This window comes from Poecilia mexicana, unplaced genomic scaffold (assembly GCF_051168715.1).
Source record: "Poecilia mexicana isolate PSO_F unplaced genomic scaffold, ASM5116871v1 scaffold_9, whole genome shotgun sequence".
Classification (NCBI taxonomy): Eukaryota; Metazoa; Chordata; class Actinopteri; order Cyprinodontiformes; family Poeciliidae; genus Poecilia; species Poecilia mexicana.
In genome coordinates, this window is record NW_028263378.1 from 2,841,397 (window position 1) to 2,857,365 (window position 15,969).

The window sequence follows — 15,969 nt, forward strand, 5'->3', positions numbered from 1 at the left end:
TAAAACCAGATAAAGATGCATTTATCTCTGTAGAATACATAATGTTTAACCAACAGATATAATGTTATTAAAACTGACAGCCTGACCTACTTCCTGGTTAATTTCCTAAGTTCTAAGTTTCTTACTTCTGTAGAAACGTAGAACAAGATGACAGTGTGAAGGAAAAAGTAACATCCCATGTTATTTCTGCAGAACATTCTGAATTTCACACCCTTGATCCTGATGGATCTGCACTATTCAGCAAGCGAGAGCATCAAAGGTCACATGACCTGAAAGATTTTTTTCCTGTTTTGTATAAATGAAGTCAATGAATTTGAGTGTTTGTTGGTGACAGTTTGGCTCTAGAGACACATCTGGTTTGCATGGAAACTGTCAGAAAAACTCAAAGAACAAAATGAGTTTTTATTGTTTTTACATGATCACACAGTCCAGCAGAAAAACGATTCGATTAAATGCCTAAAGCCGAATTCAGCGTTTCAAAAGTTCATTCAAACTTTGATTCCCGTCTTTCCCCCCATCCATGACACCCCTGAAGGTTTTCTGCTCGGAAAGTCCGATGGTTCACATAGTTCATAGTTCTGGTATTCAGGGAAGTCATTACCCTGAAAGGCAAAGACAGGAAGCTTCTCATGTCTGGTATATTTTTGGACTGGAGGAGTGTGAGAGTAATCGCTGGCAGAAATAAATGATCTGCTTCTGAAGCGGCTTCGAGATGAGTCTTAGGAGTCAAATACAGAACATGAGCAATGAGTAAACATTCAGACTTAGTTTGGCCATCAAAGGCATATAAAAGATCTTCAGCTGAACTTCCTGTTGTTATTTTGGGATTTTTCTGATCTAGTAAATGCTTCTAGGAGAAATCCACTGCTGAAATTCTCCTGACTCTTTTACGTAAAAATGAAATGCAGAGAGCAGAAATGACTCTAAAGATAATTTCATTTATAGTCGGAGCATCTTTTTAACCTCTACTGGCTCGGACCTGTAGAGTTGGAATGAAAAGATGTGACATTAATGATGCAGATCTGTGATATGTACCATAAATACTAAATAAATTATTCACTTCCCCAAATATCTGAAACAAAAACCTAATTTCCAGATTTTCTCATCTTCAGTCGTATGTTACTATATGTGTGTTAGGGTTACTGGAGTCCTTAAAATCAGCTTTAAATCCGAAAGACATTCAAATTATATCTTGATAATGCCCTTAGGTATAATTATATCTGGTTCTCTAGTGTCTTTTATTTTGGTCTGATATATTATTATAAGTTTATGGGTTATAAAGGGAGAATGTGAGGAACTGCTTCATAAACTGTGTTCTTCCACTTCAAAATAAGAGCATGAATAGAAACGGCTAACAGGAATGGTGAACAACCAAAACTTCAACACAAATGTTGAACTTTATCAAACTGAAACCTTACAAAATATCCCCCCCAAAAAAATGAATAAAAAGTTATTTAGGAGAAACTAAGTGCGCTAAATGTTGCCAACGACAACTAAAGCGCTACACTAAAAATTAGCTCTGCTGCTAGCATGTTAGTGGATCAGGTGTAGCGTTAGCTTGAAAAGCCACTCTTTGACCGTTGTGGTCAGTCTGTGAGGGTTTGGTGTTCTGAAACTCTTGGATGTCAATCAAACGGTTGAATTGTCTCCTCATCAGTTAGTCGGGCTTTAGAGGCTGAGGAGCTCATTATCTCATTAAGGTTTGTTAAAAAGAGACGTGCCCAAAAGCTCCAGAGAAACTGGAGTTTGACATGTGATTTAGAGGAAGTATGGATTGAAGAATAATTAAAAATTTACTGAATTTATTTGGAAGATATCTCCCCTATTTTCAGAACAGCCATTTTAGTTCTTTAAAGTGTTACAACTTTATATTTAACTAAATCTAATGAAATAACAAGAAAATATTTTCATTAACTGAAATAAATAAAAACGATAATCAATGGGAAAAAGCTATAACTGACCGGAACTATATCGTGTGTTATAAAACTAAAACTTACTGAAATTATAGATAGTATATATTTTTTTCCCACAGAGCAAATTTCGGCACTTATGTTAGTTCATAAAATGGTGACACCAAAGGTTTATGAGAAACACCAGAGTTATCTGGTTGTTCAACAATTTAAATCTATTTTTTTAAATGCTGTCTTCTCTTGAGTATTTATTACCTAATGGATGTAAATATAATCACAGTACAATACAAAGAAAGTTAAAACTGGTACTCTAGCTAATAAAAACTAAAACTAAACAGTACTTAACTAATAATAACTAATGAGCAAACACTCTAAAACCTAACAAAACCAACTGGATTAGACAAACAAGAAAACACAAAGAAATAAAGCTAAGCTATAATGAAAAGCCCAGAACTGTTATAACCCAGGTTACAACAAACTTCATGGCTGAAGATCTGCAGCAAGAAGAGGCGCTTTGTCTTTGTGAATGTGGAGAAATCATTCGTCAAGGTGTGAAGAGATCTCCTGAGATTATTTAAAGCTATGAAGTGGTGAGGGTCACGCGGGGATCTGCATAGAGACACTGAGCTGTGGAGAAATGGGCAGTAGAAGTGACAGCTTGGCTCACGGTGTGAAAGGCTCACAGCGTGCCCTTTGTTTCTGACGGACAGGCTGACGGACGGTTCAGGCAGGAGCCTCCGAGGACGCTGTCCTTACGGTCAGGGAGAAATGGGGTTAACACAGTTTCACTTTACTTTTCTCCATTTCTTCAATCTCGTTGCCATAGCAACTGGCAACAATGTCACAATCAGGATTCAATACCCAAAAACACTCAAACGTTTCCCACACAAAGAACAGAACATTCAGTTCGTTACAGTTTCATGTTTTAGGCTTGATGTTTATTTTTTGATTATTAATAAGCAATCGCTGTGGTAGATTAGCATCTGCTGCTATTAGCTAAGCTAACACTGAACCCCACTGAACCGAAACACACAAAATTCCACATCACATCTACATGTTAAGTTTTCAGAGTCAAGCTAGCATATCTGAAATACTTCCCTCTCTCTTGCCATTTGTTTTTCGTAATTGAAACTTTTCCTGACCTTATCTAGTGTTGACAATTAGTCTCTATTTCTTTTATATATCAGGCAAACATTTAAGATTTAGCGCATTATGTAGATAACGGCTAAAACCAATGCTAGTCATCATTAGCGAGCAGCTTAAAGCTAACACAAGTAGAAAAGAAAAGCTGCTACTAGCTTACCAGGAAAAACATGCAAATCTACAACTTAAAGTGAAACTACCCCCTCATGCTTTCATCATGCCTCTGTGAAAGCATGATCCCCTCCCCACATTTCTTCAGACAGCAGGGAAGAGTCGGAGGAAATTGATCTTTTCACAGATTTTCTGTCACAACATGGAGACAATTTTAACAAATGTGTAAAAACATTTTTTTAATGAAAGTTGCATGCTGCATATCGACATGAGAAACCGACCTTCAACAAACAGTAGAGTCGCTTCTCACACAAAGCAGATCTGGTGAATAACCAGGAAAACATAATTGGCCGTCATGAAGCTTCACATCTTAAATCTTAAATTGCCAAACGACCTGGGAATGAATCGCCGCTGTCCTCTGTGTCACTTTAAATCCCCACGGCTTGAATCGGTGTGTAACGGCAGCCAATTAGCGAGGAGGAGAAACCCGAGGTGCGGCGCTGGTGTGGAGGGAACATCCCTACTGGGATCCAGTCTGTATCCAGAAGGGAGCAGATGAACAGGGAACCTGTAGAGCCGGGTTTTCCTCTTCAGAGGAAAGTGACAGAATCCATACATGTCAGAGGAGTTTGGCAGGTCTGACCCACAGAAGATTAGATATAATTGGAGTTGAGCGACTTCAGTTTTCAGCCCCTTATACTGGCCGCTTAGACCTGTCCATCAGTTTTTGCATATTGAGACAAAGTGTTGAAGACTGCTCCAGAGTCTTTAAGATACACAAAATAAATTGGGATGAATCAAACTTCACATTATTTTCCTTTTTTAATGCACATTTGTGCTTGAACCTATTAACAATCTTATCGAACATAATAAATCAAAACATTCAAGAGGAGATGTTACACACTGCAAAAACACAAAATCTTACCAAGTAGTTTCTACTGCAAATATCTTAATACACATGAAATAAAACTAAACTAATTTCAATTTCCAATTTCAGACCAATCAGTGCATGCAGCAGTGGCGTTGGAAACACTGACGGGTTCATTTTGTCAGCATTCAGCTTCCACAAATCTGGAACAAGCTTCCAAAAAACTGCAAAACAGCCGAAACACTGAGTTCCTATAAAACTAGACTATAAACCCTCCTGGTCAGAGTTTCTGTGGAACCATTATAAATAACTGACCGTTATTCTGTTGTGTAATATTTACTGGTTTTCTCAGTTGTTGACTTTGTATTTTTGTGTTTTTATGATGTTGCTGAAATGTGCTGCACAAATAAACTCGACTGACGGAAACAGGATTGATGTCCAACAACAGTGGCTGATAAAGTCCAAAAACACGTATATTTCCTGTAGTTGGTTCGGTTCCTGTAGTTGGTTCGGTTCGGACCGGTCTGTGTTCACACCAGAAGTGACCCGTACCAGAGTTTGTGTGGACCGAGACCGGCTGAAAACGTGGGTCTGGGTCCGGTTGTTTGGTCCACACCTGGAACTCTGGTCCGTTTAAGGCGGACCAAATGTTCCAGGTGGGTTTGGAGAAGGAGCTGGAGAGATGAGGCGCTGATCTGTCTGTTGAGACGTAAACACAACTGATCCTGAAGACAAAGCTCCTGATTTACCGTCCATCTACGTTTTAACCTCATCAGATGTAAGTCTTTACTCAGGCAGCTGAAATGAGCCTCCTCCATGTGTTGGCCGCCTGGCAGAGCCTTAAATAGAGCTGCTGCTCCCTGACATGAAGTGAGTCAGAGGAGGAGGTTAAGTCATCGGCTCTGGATTCCTCATGGTGAATCTCTCTGGACGTTTTCCAGTCACACCGTACAGGAAGGAGACCTGAGGCTCATCCACAACTTTCAGATTCTTAATGTCTTAACGGCGCTTTTGAATTATAATACTAAACAATTATTAAAACATTTCCTCATTACACAGGACGGTGAAAGTTGTGAGCACATTTTGGGAATGTTGACCAAAAAGTGTCCATTTATGCAGATGATATTTTGCTTTTAATTTTGATTCTGGATGGTATTTTTACCATTTGTGTCGTTTCTTTCCCAGGTAAAACAATCAGATGAGCAGAAGACGATACAATTTCTGAATTTAATCTTTTTTTTTTCTGAGTTAAGAGACCAATATTTTCATTTCAGGTTGTATTTATATTAACCATTTCATGCATGAATTATGATCCTTTATGTCAGGATTTTTTTTCCAAAGTGTGATTTTCTTAAGGCATAAAAAAAAGTTGGGGAAAAAAAATTCTAGGATTTCTTTCCTAGGTAATCAGTTGTAATTTTCTCCGAATACAAAGTTATTTGCATTTGGAGTATTAATCTTTAGGGGTTAATTGATGTCACAGCATGTTTTTTACCTGCAGGAGTTTCTACAGGAGGGACTGGATATTCCTGAGTTGCTTTTCATCTGTCTGCCATATTAGATTTAACAAAAATACTCTTGCACTTTCAGTGGAAGGCCAGCAGTGGTTAGTGTACTGTATGATGCACTTCAGTGGTCTGTGTGCATTTATAACATAAAAACTCACATGAGACACAAGGAAAAATGGCTGTTGGACAGCTGTCCACTGCTGTGGCCGCTGTGCATGAAGGGTTAAGCTGCTGTGCTGTATGACGTTAGGTGGCCTGTGAGTTTTGAAGTGATCCTGAGCCTGGAGAAGTTTGTTTTCTATTAAAGACGTTTGCAGGGCAGCTGAACATCAGAGGAAACATCAGAGCTGACCTGACAGCGGCCTTTACTGGACGTCTGACTCGTGATTCTCCCTCCTCTCTGTCCGCCGCCCTGTGAAACTTGGCCACCTACTAATGTGTGTCAAGTTGCATAATCCTCTGTGTCAGCCAGAGGCGGAGGTGCTCATGGTGTCTGTGTGAGAGTGTAAACACTCTCTGGGCCTGATGAGTATAGCGTCAGTCAGAGTCCTTTCAGAATAAGAGCGTTCCGGTACCTGCAGTTCCACTTTCCTCAGAGCGAAGCTTCAGCAGGCTGAGCTTCATGAGGAGAGACAAAATGCACAAATCAGATTCGCTGCTGTTTAGCTGAGAGCCGTGTGTTCACTGGCCTAAACTTTTGGCCTCACAGACATAAGAAAGCCTTTTTGACGCACACCCATCCTGACATAACTGGAGCTGCAGCAGACCAAGGAGAAAAATAAAGAAAATATCCTATTTGATTAGAAGAAGAAAGCGAGCCAGTTCCTTAGTGCAGCGAGCTGAAGCAGCACAAAGGTTTTATTCACTAACAGTTGTTAATGTTTCTTGTTGACTTGGCCGTTCTTGTCACAGAGGTTTGACCCCGGAGCTGTTTGGGTTTACGGTTTGAGGTTTGCAGGGCCAGGCTGTTCCTCCAGAGCGTTGAGCTCTGAGTGTGTGTGCCGCCTGCCTGGATGCTCTTATTGATATTTGTGTGTTCAAACATTTTTAATCACGACCTGCAGAAACCTGAGAGAAGCCCACACTTTCTGTTGTCGTTGCAGACATTGAGAGCATTCACAGCCTGAAGTTTTATTTTAGTCCGACTCCTCAGATCTCTCCGTAAATGTTCTCTCTGTTCGACAAAAAGACACAGCTGAAATAAATTAGCTCATTGTTTAATGAACGATTCCCTTTTTTCCTTATTGCACTCCAGGCTTTAACCAATTTATCTAAACTGAACTTAAATATGGAGGACCAAAACTGACATAATTACAAATTAAAGCAGAAATGTATGCATATATTTTGTTTTTCCTTTTTCTTACACATTTGCTCTTATAACCAGTCCTAATCTCTTCCTTTTAATTTTTCTTATGGGTTTCTGAATCATTATGCAAATGAGGAGGGCGGGGTCTTTAGGCTTCAGCTTCTACCGATTGGTTGGTTAGCTTCACACTACTTGGCCAGCAGTTTATCAGCAGCTGAAACTTAGCAGCTTATTAGAAAATATTACTGCACGTATAAGGAAAATGAAAAACAAGATATATTTTTCTGCATTTTTTTTTTTTTAAACCATGGCAGTTTTGGTCTTCCATACTGAAACACTTGCATAAAGGAGCTGATAATATGGACATTTTGAAATGTGATTGTTTTTGCCTTGGCGTCAATTTTGTTTTGTGAGATTTCTGTGGTAACCTCACAGAAACATAAAGGATGTTTTCGGTCTACAGACTGAAAGTTTTGGTTATTCTCTTTTGCAAAATGTCTCAAAATGAATGGAGAACAAATCCTCATAGGGTTTTGCTGCCACATATTCTAAATCATATTTAGGCATGGGATTTGACTAGGCCTTTCTGACATGATTTTGTTAGTTTAACCGTTTCTCTGTCGCTCCAGCTGTAGGCTTAAGAAATAAGAGGTGTCCAAAGCTCCACAACGTTTCGTTATGACTGAATACAACAATCATTCATATTTTTGTTATTTTCTTTTTCACATCACAATTATTTACTACTCTGTGTAAACATTATATTGCGTTGAAGTTTGTGGCTAAAGTGTGATAAAATATGAAAACGTTAAATTCTTGTGCTGATTGAAGACTTTTAAAAGTCAATGTGGAAACGGTAAGAGTCCAGTTTGTGTGTTTTCACCCCATAAAGTCCCTTTAAAGGGAACTTTAGGATGAAAATGCAGGTAATGACGAAGGTTCCCTTACATTTTTGAAAGCAAACACACCTTTGAACAACACCAGGGGTGAAAGGTGGCAGTGTCCTGCATGAATCCAGACCTTTTTCAACATGGCGCCCCCCCTCTCTTTCAGCTGAAGCGCGCTCATACCAACCTCCTTAAGAAGTTTAGACTGAAAGAGGCTGTTTTCTGAAAACTGGAGCCCTTCAGCTGAATCCCATATGTTTTCCTTGGCAGCCGGCTGCTGTCTGCTTGGCAGGGCTCAGGTTGGGGATATTAAACGGTTGGAACACAGGACTCTTGATCCCTATTTTTAACAGTTGTGTGTAAGTACCAACTACCTGAGCTTCTGTCAAACACCTGTGATTGTCGCCTCTGGCTGCCAAAGGGAAGACACCTAAAATATTTTAAACCTTCTGCACTAAAATAATAAAAACATGGTGATATATTTTCATCTGAGTTTACAAATTAAGAGCTTTTTTTTTATTAAGGAAACTAAACCTACTTTTTTCTCTCCAATATGTTTCCAGAAACAGAGTAAAGGAATATTGAAATTAAACCGTTAGCATGCTAGCAGCATCAGTCAAACACAAATGACTGAAGATACTTTGATGCTACGAGTTACGACATTTATTGTCCCTGTAGGATTAAAACTATTTCTGATTGAATTGAAATGTTATTGCTAAACATGCTAAAGGTCACAGAGCGATGGAAGAACAGATGAGAAAGAGACGAAAACAGAAAACAGGGAGATTCATCACAATCCTTCATCAGTTTTATCTGGATCTCAGGATTTTTTAATATTGTGCTGCTTTAGTTGAGATTCATTCAACACCTTCAAAAAGCCCTTTGGTTTAGTGGTAATGTTGTGCTGTTAGCAGCTAATAGCCAGCCAGCAATATTTACAAATTATTTGTATAATTCACACTTTATTTTATTATTTTATTATTTTTGCAACTGATTCCAAAAGTGCTATTTTACGACAGAGAATTTGGACCATTTAAGACAAAAATTAAATAATTATGTTAAGAGAATAAAGTTTTACGAGAATATTATGACTCTGTTCTTGTATTATTTTGACTTTATTCTTGTAATATGAGTATTTTAGTATGTCTTAATTCTCATATTATTATTTATATGTAATTTTATTTCTTTTTATTTTCTTAGTTTGACCCTAATACTCTGTGATTCTGTTTCAAAAGTGATTGAAGCTTATTTTATTTTAAACCTTTGGGCCATTCTGTCAACACAAGACGGCAATTAATAATCTACATCCTTTCCTCCTACAAAATAAGATCCTTAAACATAAATACAGCACCTTTAAAATTGTGGTTTATAACTTACTGAAATATTGAATAATGTTCACCATATTATTTGAAGTCACACGCTGACAGAAAGTATGCAGCACATTTTGAGACAAAGACTTCATTTTAATAAAAACTATGGTGTTATTTCTAGTTGTCAGAGATGTTATATCTTAATATGTCAGCATTAACTAGTTTGCTTTTCAGCACCATAAACAACCCTGAATTGGGATTGATTTGATTAAATTCAACACATAATTTTTCTTTTTGAAAGCTAAATTAGCTCTTTTTTTCTGTTTGATCCAGTTAAAAGCTCCAACTGTGAAGCAGATGGTTTCTTTACATGTTTTATTTTTATGTCAGAGAAACAGATTTTAGCTGATTTGGAGTCAGAAGTCACTGATTCTGTCATAAATTTTATAAGCTGCAGGCAACAGGATCATTTTGAGGATGATGATTTATTTCACTGCTTGTTTAATTCAGTTATGATGATAATATCACAGCTTTAAACCAGTTTCATCCATATGAGATGGGAACAGTTTGTTTTTATGTTGCTGCTATGCAGTGCAAAATAACTTTGAGTCCTGTTTATTTAATAACGCTGAGATAAAATGATACTGTGATGTATCAGTGAATCTCTTGACCTTAGATTGAACGTTGATGAACAAACGTGATTCTTTCTGTTGAATGAATATTTCGTAGCGATCAGCAGCAACTCAGCAGACGTGGCATTTTTCAAACGGCGTTCATTATGGATTTCCTGCCTTTTATTGAATAAGAGTGGCCTATAAATTCACTTTATTGGTTATTTACACCAGTATTCACCAATTACCAAATAGTAGGGACGGATATGGAAAACTAAAAGTGCTAAAATAAAAACTAAATGCAGTTTAAGGCAGAAGTTTACATACACCAAATAAAGAGTTAAATCAGACCAAACTCCTCTTGTTCTAGGTCGGTTAACTAATAATGATTATTATCGACCAAAAATACATGGTAAGATTTTTTTGGAGGCTGTTTACCAAATAAGATTTATATTTATTACAATCACATATTAATGTCACTTCACAATTATTGCTAAAATCCCAACAAAAAAATCAGTTGAAGTTTTTTTTGTTAAAATCCAAGATGAAAGGGGGGAAATGTCAGTGATGCTCTCAGAATCCTCTTTATGAGAGTTAATGTTTTTAAATCATGAAGTTTAGCTGCAGGTTTCATTTTCTTGCTGTGCATCAGTCAGCAGCTGCTCTTCTAAATGTATTTAATTCAAATACTTGACTCTGTTGTGAAGTTGAGGATTTATAAAACATAAATGAAATGATGAAAAAACGATATGTACTTTCTTTTTCTTTCTGTTTCTCCAACACTGAAGCGAAGGGCTCTTATTTATTTAACAGTTCAGGATTCTGCTTTGAAAATGTTCTCCTGTTTGTGTTTAAGGTGTGAAGGAAAGGAGGAATGTTTCATCTTTTCAAACACGCAGAGCTTCTTATTTCAGCTCAGGCATGTAGAAGATAAGGATTTACGCTAAGCTGAAATTCATTCCAGAGCCGTTTGACTGCTAATCGTTGGGAATATTGGCTTTTTATCCGATGTCAGGGAAGCTCTAAACATGCTGCAGCTTCATTTCTAAGCAGGGTTGAGTTTGTTGTAGGTTTGGTTTGAGCAGAAGGTTGTTGCTTCAACGCACAGCGAGCGTCTATCTGTTACATATTGATGTTTCTCTCTGACTTTTTAGTGTTCATAACTTAAAGCACAGCAATTATGTGCAGCTCTATCTGTACTTTTTTCATCTCTTCTGTGTAAAGAAATGAATTTGGCCTTTCATGTATAGAAAGGCCAGTAAATCAGGACTTTCTGTACATGAAAGGCCTGAGTTACTGTATTGATTTTGTTTTTTTGTGACTTTCTAATATTTATGCCCAAACATCCTGTGAAAATTGAAAAAGTTTTCTTAAAGAACATTTCCTCCAACATTTACAGTTTGTTTGAAATAACAAAGAGCTTAAATTTTCTCAAGCAGTCATTTATTGGGCGTAAACCTACATGGTAAGTGTCTGCTACGTTTGGTGAAAGCTGCAATATGTAAAAATGTATTTGTTAATGTGAGACAGACAATCTGTGAAAAGACCAATCTCCTCCATCTTTTCCCTGAACTGCTATTACTGTCTGAAGAAAAGCGCCAAAAACAACCAATCAGAGCTAGGAGGCGGGTCTTATTGATGTCAATCAGCCTTGTGAACGCGCTGCTAAATATGCTAATGATGGGGAAACAACTCACTCAACTCTGTGTCCACCATTTATGACAGGATATGCTAGTTGCAGCATAGCACAGAGCAAGGGGCATGATTGACAGCACTAAGACCCGCCTCCTGCCTCTGATTGGTTGTTGTATTTCGTACTGGGAGCACTGGGAGAAGTCAAGGAAGCTCAGTTTTTTTCATAGATTATCTGTCTCATATAAACTGTCACGACATGGTGACTGTTTCAACAAATATGTACAAGAATATATATTTGTTAAAGTTAAATACTGCAGCTCTCAGAGGACACGGCTGCACTGAATCTTTCAGATTCACCGCAGTAGGAGTTTGTTAGTAGGCCTGTCTGGGTAAAGGTTGGTGTTTTTCATGAATCAGAGTGTAAAATGAGTTACAGTTCATGTTTGACTGAAGCCCAATGTGTCGGAGAATCTCAGTGGACTTTAGTTTGAAGGATCTTTGAAGCGTTTTGGTGACATCCAAGGCCGTCCTGTTTGAGTCTTTCAGAATAAATTGTTAATATTTAATGAGGAGGCAGATGAGTGGAAGTAAACGGGTGAATTGAAGGTGGTGGAGTGACTTACAGAGGATCATTTGGTTTCCTCGCGTCTCGTTGCTGGTGGTTGTAAAGAATTTGAAATGAGTTCATTGTGATTTTAGCTGCGTTTCAGTGTGATTGCTGACACGCAGAAATCCTGGAGACGACATGAGTCTGCAGGCAGGAGAGAAATGCAGACATAATGCTGAGACGGAAACGCCTTCTGAACACACATTTCCATAAGACTGCAAGCAGAGTAAACTCATTCAACAATAATAATCGGTTTACATTGTCATTACCTAGCAATATGTTGAAAGCAACGTTGTTGTTGTGTTTCTTACAATGCACAGCAGCACTTCTGCGTTATACGTCTGTCCTTATCTTTTCTCTGACATGACAGTTCCTCTGCAGGGACGCTGCAGAATACAATACCACGTATTAAATCAGTTCTCTGGATTTAAATATTCATGTTTTTGGAGCATGAACAGATTCCTACATTTGCATATTGTACAGAGTCAACAAGATGAAGGGCTGCATGACTTTATGTGGCTGAATTAGCTTTGAAGCCCTCATTGGTTTTAAATTAGTTTTATAGCAGCTTTTTGGGCTCCCAGTGAAAACTGTAAACTCAAACTAGTTATCTACTTGTTGACTTCTGACCTTCAGCTCTGAATATGGCACACTTTAAAATAAATTTGGAATGCAGTTGGATAAAAGTTGGTCAGGATTAAAATATTTTACTGACTGAAATAAACAGCATTAAAAGAGCTGTTTTTAACGCTGTTTATTCAACTGATCTTTGCCAGGTTAAAGATCAGTTGAACTTTGACCTGGCAGGTAGGAGGGTGAGAAGAATGCCTGTTCTGTCAACTACAGAACTACAAAAGAAAACTTTATCATGATTACAGACAAAGCCAAACTCATTTAAATATTTCTTTCTTTTTAAATGTATGTTTCTATTTACATTTTCTTAGTTAAAAATGTGAGTTAGGGCTGAAAAACCAGCCAAAACCAGCATTTTGATATCAAAAATTGTGGATATTTATAATTATTGATTTAAAGAGTGAGTTGCTAAGGAACCGAAGAGTGATTTAGTTGATGCCAGACACCTTGAGATGTGATGAGGTTGTTTTTCAGCTGTATTTTGCAAAACTGCAATAGAAACACTTTTTCACATCATATGAGTCACATAATCAACAGGAGGATGTTACTACTGACAAAAACCACAAAGAAGACAAAAGGAAGTGGTTCGAGGGCGATGGCGTGGCATGTTTTTTAATGAGCAAACTTATTCACACGTGATTTTAATTCCCTTTTTGTTTTTTAAATGGCAACACTGAAATTGCGAATTAGTTTTTTCAAGATTAGTGGAATATCAATGAAGTTTTGCAAACATTTGTAATGGAAATGTAGCAGGACACCGAAGGACTGGAGTTTGATGTGAGATCAGTTCAAAGTTCTTTTTTAAAAATCAGAATTAGCTTGTTTTTTTGTTTATGCTTACAAACAAGGCATTTTTGCAGATATAAAAGGCAAAGTTTTCTGAAAACATTCATTCTGCTCATTAATGTATGTATTTTGTGCAGAACTAGCTGTAATGACAACATGTGGGAGTTTCTACTGGCAGTTGAAGGAAACACATCGACTTCAGGATTTGGCAGAAAGCTCCAAGTATGATTAATCACATGGAGATGAGACCAAATTCCTTTAATTTGAGCTCTAAGGAGTTTCCCCTCATAAGGAATGAAGCCAAGTGACAGACGGACGGCTAAAATGATCCACTTTCATACGTGATAAGTGAAACATCACTAAGTATGAAAACATTTACTTTTTGTCAGAAGATGCATGGCCCTGCAGGACTGGCACACACACACACATTTAGTTGTTTTATTAATGTGAGCTGGGAGCGTCTGTGTTAAAGTGAACGTAAACTGGCTCAGTCGGCAGCTCCTGTAGAGGGAGGAGAAGAGGAGGCGCTGCAGATCAGGGACCGAGGGAGGTAAAAGTCACTTCATTCTGTCGGTGACGTGCAAAACTCCAAATGGGTTTGGATGGAGAAAGAAGTCCCCAAGCAGGCTTTATGGGGCCAAAGGTTCGACCGTCCGAAATAAATATGTGGTTCAACAGTTACTGTAAGTGTTGATATAAATGTGTAAGAAGGCTTTCACCATCACAGCAGCACTTCTCTACGTCATCTATCGATGCCACTTACAGTCGCTCGTCAGAGTGTTGTAGTTCCGCTGGGTCTTTGCTAATTGCTGCTGGCTAGTTTGAAGGAGCCGAGTGAAGGAGGCATGTGGAATCAAACCCAGGATGACCACATTAAGGACTAGAGTCTCAAATTTAAGGTTGGATTATTAAAATGAATTACATTATTACAATAAAACATTAATAACTTAGAGATTCTTTCCACATCTTTGCCTTCCCTGCCTGCGTACGGCGCTGTGTTGTTGTCATTAACATTTTGCTGTTAGCGGTCACCAAGGCCTGTTTTAACAAACGCCTGATGTTTCAGGATCGCCTGCAGACATGACACTGGTTCCACCACATCACTTAGAGTTAATGAGTCCCACATCCAGTTTGTACATTATTTCACTTAAATGCGGGCCCCTCATATTTCCGCTCTAAATAAGAAACATGGCTGGTTTCTTATTGCAGGAAATCTGCAGGCTGCAGGTAGCCATCACTGAGCATGTCTGCTCCACTGTGCCTCTAATGACGCTCAGGTTTCTGATCTCCACCAGCGCTTGTTGGGTAACAAGGCGATAATTACAGACAGATGGAAAGCTGCTGAAAAACCAATAAAAACAACGTCTGACGGTGTCGCGGAGACGTTTCCACACTGGAAACGGATTCTTCTGTGGATCAACCGTTGAATATTGCATCAGCACATCTGCTTTTTCACTCTCATATCTTTTATTCATATTCGACTCAGGTGGCGTTTTGCTAGACATTTTGTTGTGTGTAGATTTTGTTGCTGCAACTAATCAATTAATTTAGCAATTAATCAAAAAAAATGGTGCAGATTTTACAATCTTTTCTTAATAACAGTACATTGAAATATGCAAATAAATAAGTAAATTATGTAATAAAATAAACATTTTATTGCCTAAGATGCATTAACACAGGATTCCTGTTGTAAATTTGAACCAGGTGAAGCTAAAACTATCCAAACATATTCACAGACTAAGGTGGGTTTATCTTAAACATAAATGTATTTTTTAATAGTTTTGGCTTAATTACTGCTCTGAATATGTTGGGGGTTTTTTTCACCAAATTGCCTCTTTTTTGAGGTTGTACTCCAGTTAACGATTACTTAATTACAAAAATTAGCTGACAATTATCTCAGTAATCCATTAATTATGATTAATTATGATTAATCTTATTCATTGTGTCATCCCTAGAGTAGATTCATAATTAATATAAAAAACTGATAGTGAATGTATTTCTTGTCATATTCTTTCAGGTAATAAAATCAGTCATGGTGCTTTTATTTACATAATAATGGAGAAAAACCTAAAATATCCGGACATTAATGTCTGATTACAGTAAATAACAGAAATACGTTGAAGCCCTGATTATTTTCCCCCCCTCTTTGAACTGCGTTTCTTTGGTTCTGCTCACTCAAAGCGACCCGTTCTGTTCCAGGCTGGGATGATCCGAACCAACTTGGATGAGTATTTTATCGAGCCGCTGGAGAAAGGCACTCAGGAGCTGGAGGACCAGGGCCGGGTCCATGTGGTGTACCGGCGGTCGGCGCTGCTGCAGGCCCCCTCTGACAACTCACTGGACTACCAGCTGCAAGGTAGGAGGCCGACTGACAGGAACCCGGCTGGTAGGATAGACTGACGTCAACTGGAGCTTCTGGATTACACAGACTTTATCTGTTTTCTTAAAGTGGGAGCAATAACTGCCAACAAATTTCTCATGAAATGTGTTTTCTTGTATAAAAAACTGCGTAGTCGAGTTGAAGGATTGCTAATTATCTGTGTTCTGACTGTAAGCAGCAGCGATTTTCTGCTATTTACCAAACCTGAAGAAAACAGAGTAACTTCTTGTTAATTTTAAAGCTTTTTGCAATCATACAAGATATGGATGGAGCTAAA

General features: G+C 38.1%; 1 protein-coding gene across 2 annotated transcripts in view; it reads left to right on the forward strand.

Moving 5' to 3' along the window:
* Positions 1-15,969, forward strand: part of adamts3 (ADAM metallopeptidase with thrombospondin type 1 motif, 3) — a 144,431-nt gene that overhangs the window by 20,918 nt on the left and 107,544 nt on the right. For both annotated transcript variants that reach the window (XM_015000265.2, XM_015000268.2), the window contains exon 4: positions 15,512-15,668. In XM_015000265.2, coding sequence (XP_014855751.2) covers positions 15,512-15,668 — 157 coding nt within the window. The remainder of the gene's footprint in view (positions 1-15,511; positions 15,669-15,969) is intronic.